This window comes from Verticillium alfalfae, genomic scaffold, assembly GCF_000150825.1.
Source record: "Verticillium alfalfae VaMs.102 supercont1.5 genomic scaffold, whole genome shotgun sequence".
Classification (NCBI taxonomy): domain Eukaryota; kingdom Fungi; phylum Ascomycota; class Sordariomycetes; order Glomerellales; family Plectosphaerellaceae; genus Verticillium; species Verticillium alfalfae.
The window spans coordinates 503,272-513,575 of record NW_003315034.1 but is presented as its reverse complement, the minus strand read 5'-3'; the positions used below and the strand labels follow the sequence as shown (position 1 = coordinate 513,575).

Sequence of the window (10,304 nt, the reverse complement as noted above, 5' to 3'; positions counted from 1 at the left end):
TACTTTACGCCTTCGTCATTGGCGGCATCCGTAAGTGTCTGCTCCTCCCGAGCGCGCACCCCTATGCAGTGGTCGAGCCCAAGCACCGCGATCTGACCATCGTCCCTCTGTAGTCCAGGTCATAGGCTACTGCGGTCGCATATGGGGCCACTTTGACAAGCTATCCATCCCCGGCTTCATCGTCCAGGCGATCCCTATCCTCGTGGCCCCGGCCCTCTACGCCGCCTCCATCTACATGATTCTCGGCCGCCTCATACGCACCCTCCGCGCCGAGCACCTCTCCCTGCTGCCCGTGGACTGGGTGACGCGCATCTTCGTGACCGGCGACGTCGTCGCCTTTTCCCTGCAGGCGGCCGGCGGCGGCATCCAGTCCGGCGGCACGCTCGACCTGTACAAGCTCGGCGAGAAGATCATCATCGCGGGCCTCTTTGTGCAGATCGTCGTCTTCGGCTTCTTCGTCGTCACGTCCGTCCTCTTCCACCGCAGGATGAACACCCAGCCGCCGACCGGGGCGTCGGCCGCCAAGGTCCCCTGGCGGCGCTACCTCTGGGTCCTCTACGCCACGAGCGCCATCATCCTCGTGCGTAGCGTCTTCCGCGTCGTCGAGTACCTGCAGGGCAACGGCGGCTACCTCATCTCGCACGAGATATTCCTGTACATATTCGACGCGCTCCTCATGGCGCTCTGCATGCTCATCTTTGCCGTGTGGTACGTGGGGCATCTGGAGAGGAAGCAAAAGCAGAAAGGGCGCCGCCGTCATGGGCAGCATGACGTGGAGATGGAGATGGGTCGCAGGTGAAACACCAGGGAGGAGAAAAAGTTGTCAAGTTGGAACGTCTTATTTGAATCCCGATCCGCGTTGCTTGCCTAGACGAAAGAGCTCCAGTTTCCTCTTCATAGACATGAATCAATCAGTGTGATACGAACAAAGTGTAGGTCCTGGCGAGCCTCAGACAAGACGTGCGTCCCTGATGATCATTTGTCGAGTCTCGCGCTGTTGGGAGAAAATACAAACGTCATGATGATGTGAGTTGCCTTGCTACGACCGCGGGCTAAAGACACCCAATGAGGCGAATATGATCGTGGCGAATGACTACGTACGTTCAATCGAGTTGCAATCAAGGAGTTGGATGCTCCTGGCCTACGGACCCTGCGAATACCATGTACGACCCGTGACAGAGAGCTAGGACCAACCCGAATGAACTCATCTCTACTGATCCGTCTTGATCTTTCGCTTCGGAATTTGGACAAATCTCGGCCGCCACTATCGGTGGCTTTCATCAGCCGGCCTCAACCATTTCGAGCGGCCACGACGTCCACGGCCGCCAGTAGTCGCCCAGCAGGTCATCCACCACTTCGATAATGTCTTTACCCCACCCCTCAATGAACCAGAAGCTGCGGAGACGGTGCAAGATGACGCCAAAGTACGCGAACATGATGAGGGCGGGCGGCTGCCGCTGACGGAGCTGCATGAAGAAAAAGTCGGGCGCGACGAGGATAAACATGATGGGCCCCGACGAAATTTGGTTATGGCCAAACGACTCGAGCGCTTGCTCATCAAACGAGTCGAACTGTTCGACAAACATGAAGCACTTGATCAGCGAGCGCAGAATGTCATCGTAGGCACCGGCATCGCTGCTCCCCCGCCACGCCGACCGAATCTCCCTCAGATGACGGGCGCTGTCGCCGGCGGCGGCGTCGGGGTTCAGCTCTTCCCAGTTGCCAACATCGAGCATAACCCTCAGAGGGCTGCTCCAGATGATTCTGTGGACGGGTTCGAGGACGATGCTGACGCCGCGTATCATGTTGACCCATTCGAGCCCCAGGATGCGATCCTTCATACTGCGTCTCGAGGTCCCAGCGGCCTCTTCACCGAGTTGCCTGGTGAGGCTAAAGGTGCAAATAATGTTGAGGGCTGCAAAGGCGAAGAGTGCCTCACTATTCGCTTCGTCCATCTCGCTGATCGCTTGGTTGAAGCCCTGTATGGCGAGGGTGTGGTGGGCGGCGGCTTCGCGCACGAAGCTCGATTTTGTGAGCTTTTTTTCATGGGCAAGGTGCAATGCAGACAAACACAAGATGCCGTGCATGAGGAACTCATGCTGGGTTGCGATCTCGGGTACCGTGATCTGCCATATGTGGGCGAACTTTGGATGGGTGATCAAGAGTTTGCTTGTCGACACGGTCCAGTGGTGAAGCAGGCCGAGGTCATGCAGGGTGAAGGACGGGGCGTCACCTTGGGAGGCGGATGTGGTCGTCGAGAAGGGCGACACGGCGGCCGGGCTGGGGCCATGAGAACCGGTATTCAGGTGTGAGTCTGCAGGAGAGGGAGCTAGCTGGCCGTTATCGGTACTGGTGATAGGAATGATGGAGGATGTGGGTGACGTTGATCCCACCGTCGCTCGGCCCCGAGGAAGCGGCTGTCCAAAATATACACAGGAGACGCCATGGCGATGACAAGCTTTGCAGGTTGGACGTTCTTCATTGCACTGCGGTACGGCATCAGCATCACGTGTTGACCAGCGGGGGCGGGGAGCTCCAGTGTACCTTGACGCGCCGTCTCTTGCACTCGACACATCCTGTCCTCGACTTTGTGTGGGCTTTGCGTCGGTGCGTGGAAACAAGGGGAGCAATGCCCGAGGCGTTGGGCGAAGGGGAACGGGGCGACGGCACGGATGGCATGAAGATACGTCAGAGATGGCTCGATACGAAGAGGGATTGAAGATTCGGTCTAACGCAAGATCGAGATGAACGAGGCACAGTGGTGAACCACACAAACGAGATGGGAGATGGAGTGTGTGAGATTGTATTGATGGATGAACGACGTACGAGAGACAAGTGGAGGCTTGGCTTGTCTTGTGGGTGGGGGGGGGGCTGAGCTCGTAGTAAGCAGATCGTTCGCAGTCGGGAGTGGATCTCGGGCCTCGTATCTCGTTTATCGACCTGGCCACCTGGTCGGGTCTTTTAGGTGGAGGCGGCGCCCAATGTCGGACCCTGATCGCCTGTTCGCATGTTCGCGTGCTCGCTCGCTCGTTCGGCCAAGGCGATCTGCGGTACAATTTAAACCAGCCAGCCCTATCCGAGGCATCTTCAACTCTTGTTTGTCTCCTTCGGACCAAATTGATGCTGGCCTGTTGGGTTGTTGTTCATGGAGGCGCCTCGAACCCCCATCATGGACACCAGCTGTGAGCAGCTGGCCCGCCAGGGAGGCAGGTGATGTGTTGACGTCACGGGGAAGTCTCACACGCGGAAAAAAAAACTGCACTAGGCAATGACGATGGGATGGGCGCCGAGGGGCAACTGCTGTCGGTGAGAGTCATGAAGTCAACGAACCGTGCTCACGACTTCTCAGCCTCGACCGGCCATCATCTCTCAGCTTGGTGCAGCTGACATCGTCATGCAGCTCTTTTCCACCTCCTGCACCTACATTCGCCAGTCTCACCAGGGAGGGCTTCTCGAGGTGAAACCCCAGCCTCTGCTGTCTCGTGCCACGCGGCTGCCCCGCCCAGGAAGCTACAATGTCTTTTTGACTTTCTTTCGCACCTCAAAATCACGCGCCAGCTTGTCGCCATTGCTGTTACTTCCATTTTCTCTCTCTTCATACATCCGTGGTTGGAGCGTGCATTTCGCAGCATGACAGCATAACGTAGCACAGCACCGGCACCTTTTGCACTTCATCCAGCAGCAGCAGCAGCAGAACTGGAAACCCTGGCATCGACAATGACCGTCTCCCAGCCTGAGGCCCTGGCAGCCGCCCTCCTCGCTCAACACCGCGCCGCTTTCAAGGCAGACGTTGCCGCCGGCCGCGCCAACCCGCTCAACATCCCTTACCACTTCATCCCGGCCTTTGTCCTGCCCATCCTGTACATGGCCGTGCCGCACACGAAGCGCCCTTGGCTCTACGCCGCCCGCTGGCTCGTCCTTGCCGTCGTTATCCTGTTCAACCTCGACATGGTGCGTACCACGTCGAGCAGCAACGTGGCCATTGCCTACGTCACGGGGTTGTGGGCCGTTTGGAGCATCATGCACAACCTGACCATGCTCGTGTGGATGCGGCCGCAATTTGACGCCGAGAGAGTGCGCCGGCATCCCAAGGTCCCGACGCCAGCTTCAAAATCGACCGTCTCGAACGGACACGCCGCCCATTCCCAGAAATCCTCGCAGGTGAGAGCATGGGCTCCCGGTGCTGACGTCGAGAAATACGACTATACCTGGCAGGCGTTCCCTGCCTCGGCCCCTTTTTCCGAGCGCCTTTACTGGTCCTTCGAGCTCTTCGCCAGCTTCCGCGGCGCCGGCTGGTCCTGGGCCATCCCCACTATCCCTTCGCCGCAGCGGCCCGAGAAACCCCTTTCCGGTGAAAAGGTGCGCATGGACACGGTGCCACTTGTGACCCACGCCGGCTATGCGACCTACCCCACCGAGCGGGCCTTCAACGTCGCCAAGCTCCGCGCCGTCGCCGTCGCCTACCTGGTCCTCGACGTCATTAAAGTCGCCATGATGAAGGACCCTTACTTCGTACTTGGCTCCACCGCCGCCGCCGCCGCGTTGCCCCTGCCACGCCACCTCGCCCTGCTGCCGCTCTGGCTCGTCCCCGTCGTGCGCCACCTCATGATCCTGTTCGGCCTTTACACCGCCATCGCCTACCTGCTATCCATGCACGACCTCATCCAGCGCCACGTCGTCTCGCGCTTCATCCCCGCCCGCCCCGAGCTCTGGCAGTACAGCTCCGTCTTCGGGTCCCCTGTCGCCGTCCTCGATCGCGGCCTCGCCGGCTTCTGGTCCGCCTGGTGGCACCAGACCTTCCGTATCGACTTTGCCGGACCCGGTGCCTTCCTCGTCAAAAGGGGCCACCTCGCGCCGCGATCGCACGCCGCTCAGCTCATCGGCCTTGCAGCCGCCTTCGTGCAGTCCGGTCTCCTGCACGGTTGCGGCAGCTTCACGGTCGTGCCCCGCACGACGGTCTGGTACCCCATGGTCTTCTTCGCGCTCGCCGGCCTGGGCGTCGCCGTGCAGCGCGCCGCATGCAAGGCGCTGGCTCCGTGGATCGCGGGCTTGCCTCGTTCAGTGCGACGCGCGGGGAATCTGGCTTTCGTGGTGCTGTGGCTGCACGCCACCGTCTGGCCTGCGGCCGAAGATTTTGCCATGTCAGGTGTGTGGCTTTTTGAGCCAGTGCCCGTGTCATTTGTCAGGCTGCTCGGAGGCGGGCAGGTCGATCACGCCGTCTGGAGAATCGACTGGGATGCGTGCCCCCATTGGATCAAGGGGAGGCATTGGTGGCAGAGCGGCTTTGGGGGTTGAGTTTTTTTGGGGGAGACACCTGAAGAAATCAGACTAGATCATTAGATTTATGGTAGAAGTAGCAGCACCCGGAACATGAACGACATGTGATTACATGATCACCCAGCCCCAATGACTTCACTCTGCGGCTTGCAGCTGAAGCCGGACCTCTTCGAGCGCTTTCTAGCAGATCTGTGGATTATAACGTCGAGCGGCTATTCCAGGTACTTGGCACTGTCGGTCAGGCTTCCATGTCTCAGCGTTACCGCTATAAGCAGCTCAGCGGCAGAGATACGTCCGCCGTCCGATCGGTCAGCGGCCGACCTGAGTTCCTCCATGGACGGGTATGTACTCAAGGTACCATCGCCTTGTGTTAAACAACAAACAAAAGAAATCCCTGGGTGATATGCTCCGCCCCGGAGAGCAAAAAAAAATCAATTAGCGTCGGCGTCGGCCTCCCGCGAACATGTCGCGGAGCCGTGCACTTTCGGGAAGGCGGGTCTGCCCACCGGCAGACGCTGGCGCGTCAAGACCAACGTCATGCATGTGATGCTCAGAAAGTGAGGACGAGGCGATCAGGCAATCAGCCATGTCGGGCTCGACAAGCACCTCTTCTTTCATCGCATTGTTCTCTCGTGGCGACCAAAATACTGGTTCCTGGGGCTGGATCCAAGAAATGCGCGCGCGGGTTTACATGGGCTTAACGAATTGGACATATACGGAGGAAGAGCCCAATCGAATCGACATGTGTCTCGTGTGTGATCGAGGTGATTCACCTTTGGACCTACGCAATCGTCAGCATGGGTTATGACCAAGGCCGTGCCAACTCGACTCAGGGACCACAGGGTCGATGGGACAGTACACTGACCCCGGAAAAGCGAAGGCAGTTGCAAGGTGTAGCGTGCAGGGACCTGAAAACAGCATCTCGCGGCTGCCAGTGGTGGGCATGGAGGCCAGGCGAGCACTTGACGTCACACCTAGTCCGGGATGTCACCTCGAGCAGATGCTTCTCAAAACCTCATGACCATGACCGAAGGATGGCGGTCATATCAATCGTTTAGCCCGAGCCAGGATCGAGGGATCGAAGTCGCTGTCGTGCTGCGCCGGGTGCTACTCACACGGAGATGATGGCCGACATAGCAAAGTGCGGCGAAGCTTGGTAGAGGGACTGCATGAATGGCCCAAAAAGGCCGATGGAACTCTCCATCGCGATGGTTTGCGAAATCTCGATCTCGACTTTCAGTGTAGACCAGCGCCTTGCCCTGTACACTCGCAAGAACCCAGAAAGTCACCCGTATGAGGGCCCCTGTAGGGGCCTGGGGATACGTCACTGGCAATGTCAAACAATGGCGGACGACACCTTAGGGCCTGCGTTCCTTCGATTTGGACTGAACCGTCGTGTTCACCGGACGTTGCAGGTCTGTGCCTTGTTGAGCTACAGTCCGGCTGAGCCTAGTACTCAAACTCAATGAAGCTTGTCTGCGAATTCAAAGGAAGACCGAGCCAGGTCAAGCTGGAGGTAATCATGAGAGACATGCCATCTGTCAGGTTGGTGGTGAAACAAGGCATTGGAATGCTGCGATAAGTATTGGCGGGGTACGCAGCCGCGGACAGTAACATGCTGGCGTGCCACTTCCGGCTCCGTAACGGAGCGATTGAAAATCAGGGACAAAGCAGCAGCCGTTTGTGGTGGACGTTAAAGACGGCTATCCTAGCGCCTTAGACACCCGAGACACTGTGGATCACTCCAAACCAACCACAACTCTCGTGGCATTCGTAGCGCGTGATAATTGGCCAGGGGCTCATGCAGGCAATCTAACGCCAAAGTCGCGTCGGGGCCGCGCTGAGACGCGTTTGACGCGTCCGCGTCGCGCGTCCACCAACGTCATCCACCTTGTCGGATGCCCGACAGCGCCCGTGGCCAGGGAGAGAAAGAAGGTGCGTCGCAAGACAGACCTAGACAGTGCGTCAAGGTACTATGAGCGAGTTGGACCACGTTTCCTAGCTGCACTTCTCCGCTGAAGGGCCCTGCTCATTGCTTTTTGTCCGCTTCTTTCGCATCAAGTGCAAATTCGTCGCGTCAATGGTGCCGATAGGTGCCCGCGATCTACTACTGCAATGACCGGCAGGCGAGACATGTCGGCGTGCTACTTTCGGCGCGTAGAAGCCTGCGAGTCCGAAGCAGAATACCATGGCGCTGCAGGTAGACCCAAGCATGAGCGAAATACTACGCAGGGCTGCAAGGTGTGAAGAGGGGTTGCCTGTGTCCCGCAGACTTCATGCGAACCTGCCCATTCCCCCACCTAAGACAGAAGTCGACAAAGGTAGAAGTCGAGAACATTGTTACACCGCCCCTCTACAGTATTGGATTTGGGGCCCCTCATCGTCAGACGACTGCTGGCCCTGCGTCGGACGAGCGGTAGTGCCCCTCCGGCCCCGGATCATGTGCGCCACGACCGCGGCGGTAGTTGCGCGGGAGATGACCGGCCCCAGAAAGACGTTGAACAGATCTGGGAATTTGCCCTGGATCGGCGTTCGTGGGTGTCGTTCGTTGTTCGAAGGGAGAGAGAGCGAGTCGTGTGGTGAGTGTGGTCGCCGCGGTTTACACACTCCAAGGCGCCGCGAAGTGGTGTGCAAGCTCCATAATGACGGCAGGCGAGGGGCGCTTACCAATGAGCGAGGGCTGAGACAGAAAAGGCCTGCGGCTGCACATTGCGTTTACGTCTAAGTGCTTGCATCGGGCGCTCGATCGGGCCCCTCTCTTGGTCTCCCTGGCCCTGGCTGCCTCGTGGCGGGCAGACAGAAGCTGGTTCGATACAGTCCAATAGTGCCCGTCGTGGAGTGGGACCTGAGGTTGTTGCTCCGAGAGACGAGCGAGAGGGACAGTCACGATTGTAGTCCTGGCTTTCCTGTCACCAGGCCCCTCCAAGTCGATCAATTGCTCGATTCCATCAGGGTACCTGCCGACCTTGCCGCGCCTCACTAGTCGTGCATCATGGCGCAGATGCAGCAAATCTTTCGCGCTTCAGGGCTGGACTCTGAGTTGCTCGTCACAGAGTGCTGGCCTAGACGGGTCGTAAGCTTTTCGACATGTGAACAAAAAAAAAAAAAAAGGGACCATCTGAATAGAGGCAACAGTCGTTGCGCGACGAGTCAGATTGTCAGGACGTCGTGATGGTCTGGCTACCGAGCAAGTGCAGATGGCCTGTTCGGGCGGATGAGTGGAGGCCGATCTGGACTTGCGACTGTGAGGTGCATGTGCATGTGGAAGGAAGGGAGGGAGCGAGCCGTACCCTTAGTACAGGGCGGTGCGGCGGCAGCCCCCCTAGTGTAGGGGTTATCGGTATCAACCGGTGTATGGTCTGCAGTTAGTTCGGAGGGGCAACGTAGGAGGAGGGGTAGAGGAGAGGGGGAGGGGAGCAATACAACATGACTGACATGTCTGTCGATCTCGCGATCTGGCAGCGGATGAGAGAAGATCAGCTTGAGGATGTCAAGTGCGAGTGGGGTGAAGAGGGAGACAAACTACTGGGAAAGGGTGAAGCTGAGGGCGATGCTCAGGGAGAAGGGTGCATCGAAAAGAGGCATCGTCAACCCTTCGTCTCCCTCCACATTGTCTCGGATGACCTGCTGCTCGGCCAGAAGCAAAGTGCCTCTCAGCTTGCGTGGTTGTTGCATGAACTGATGGCCAGGACAAAGACAGAACAGTCACGGACCAGAGGGGGAGAGTGCTGAGGGAAGCGGGGGCGGCAAAAGCAAGGTGAGCACTTGGCGACCCTGGCGAAGATCGATATCGCGCTCCCTTACAGACAACCGGGGGCGCCTGAAGGAGGTTTGGCTGTTTCGGGCCCTTTCATCGAGCTGTAGCAAGGGCATTGTGGGTGGGGGGGAAGAAGCGCGAGTGAGCTAAGACAGTGAAGCCCGGACTTGTACCTGTCCAGACCACGAGGAAGGTCCAGATGTAGTTCATGCGTCGCGGTCAGGTACCCCAGGCTGCAAGGACGATGCCGCTCAGAGTAGTCGCGACCAAAGACATGAGGGAGGGCAGGCGCGACGCACTGTGGCTCACTGTACCTGATCAGACCAGGACTTCGGGCCGACCAATCAGATACCCCAAGGCGACCCACCTTCCATTGCCGGTTGAGCGACGGGATCTGCCTGCCAACTTGTGACCTTGGGCCTGGGCAGACCTTAACTACAGGCCCCCGTAACCGCCCACCTGCCATTCCGACCCTCACTTCTCCCTCCTTCAACCCACCCACGCCTGCCAGTTCTGCCGCATCCGTCAACACTTCAAATCATCACCCATTCCACCGCATCCGGCACAAAAGAGACCAACTCCAACAACACTGCACCATTAAAGAGAGCGCTTCATCGTCTTCGAAACGTCTTGCTTCAGGCTATTCACCATCCGCACACTACTTCATTCGAACCCGGCGCATTCAATCTCATCGTCGCAAACCAGTCGCAAACCAGTCGCATCCCGCCACGAGCGCCCATCACCAACCTCTTCTACCACCAACTCAACCAGAACCACCCACCATGCTGATGCCCTCAGCCTTCTCGTGCGATGCGTCGCAGCAGCACTACCAGTCATATCCTCACACTCGCCTGCAGTCGGCCCTCTTCGCCTCGCCGCCCGCCAGCCCTCCTACCCTTGCCTCCGCGCCCGCCATTGGCAACATCTTCAACACCTGCCGCTCGCTGCAGTCTCTCCTCACAACACCACCACCACCAGAGCGCGCGCAATTGACGCAGCTGCCCACACCGCCCATGGCTCACGCGCCATCGCCTATCAAGCTCCGTCTGCGCCCTCGCGCGCCAAGGCCCGACAACTCCTCTGCCCCCGACTCCCGCCCTCGCAAGAAGATTGTGAAGCGCGCGCCCCCCCCGGGGGGAAAAACAAGCGCCCGTCGCGGTGCCGACGAACGAACCTTGGCCGCATTGGACCTCCCCCAGCGACGATGACGGCAAAAACCCAAAATTTAAAGCCGAAAGGGGGGGGGGGACCCCGACTCCCCCGCCATGGC

At 58.9% G+C, this 10,304-nt stretch overlaps 5 protein-coding genes across 5 annotated transcripts; 4 read left to right on the top strand and 1 right to left on the bottom strand.

Moving 5' to 3' along the window:
* Positions 1-235: 235 nt before the first annotated feature.
* Positions 236-799, top strand: VDBG_04476 (RTA1; the record flags this gene model as incomplete). The annotated part of the gene is made up of 1 exon (XM_003004824.1): positions 236-799. One exon carries the CDS (start codon positions 236-238, stop codon positions 797-799), a length of 564 nt encoding a protein of 187 aa, XP_003004870.1.
* A 481-nt stretch (positions 800-1,280) lies between these two features.
* VDBG_04475 (conserved hypothetical protein) lies at positions 1,281-2,575 on the bottom strand (the record flags this gene model as incomplete). The annotated part of the gene is made up of 2 exons (XM_003004823.1): positions 1,281-2,349; positions 2,433-2,575. 2 exons carry the CDS (start codon positions 2,573-2,575, stop codon positions 1,281-1,283), a joined length of 1,212 nt encoding a protein of 403 aa, XP_003004869.1.
* Positions 2,576-3,717: 1,142 nt separating this feature from the next.
* VDBG_04474 (conserved hypothetical protein) lies at positions 3,718-5,295 on the top strand (the record flags this gene model as incomplete). Its single annotated transcript, XM_003004822.1, has 1 exon — positions 3,718-5,295. The coding sequence occupies one exon, from the start codon at positions 3,718-3,720 to the stop codon at positions 5,293-5,295; it is 1,578 nt and encodes a 525-aa protein (XP_003004868.1).
* A 3,408-nt stretch (positions 5,296-8,703) lies between these two features.
* Positions 8,704-9,009, top strand: VDBG_04473 (predicted protein; the record flags this gene model as incomplete). Its single annotated transcript, XM_003004821.1, has 1 exon — positions 8,704-9,009. One exon carries the CDS (start codon positions 8,704-8,706, stop codon positions 9,007-9,009), a length of 306 nt encoding a protein of 101 aa, XP_003004867.1.
* An 807-nt stretch (positions 9,010-9,816) lies between these two features.
* On the top strand, positions 9,817-10,242 carry VDBG_04472 (predicted protein; the record flags this gene model as incomplete). The annotated part of the gene is made up of 1 exon (XM_003004820.1): positions 9,817-10,242. One exon carries the CDS (start codon positions 9,817-9,819, stop codon positions 10,240-10,242), a length of 426 nt encoding a protein of 141 aa, XP_003004866.1.
* Positions 10,243-10,304: the final 62 nt, after the last annotated feature.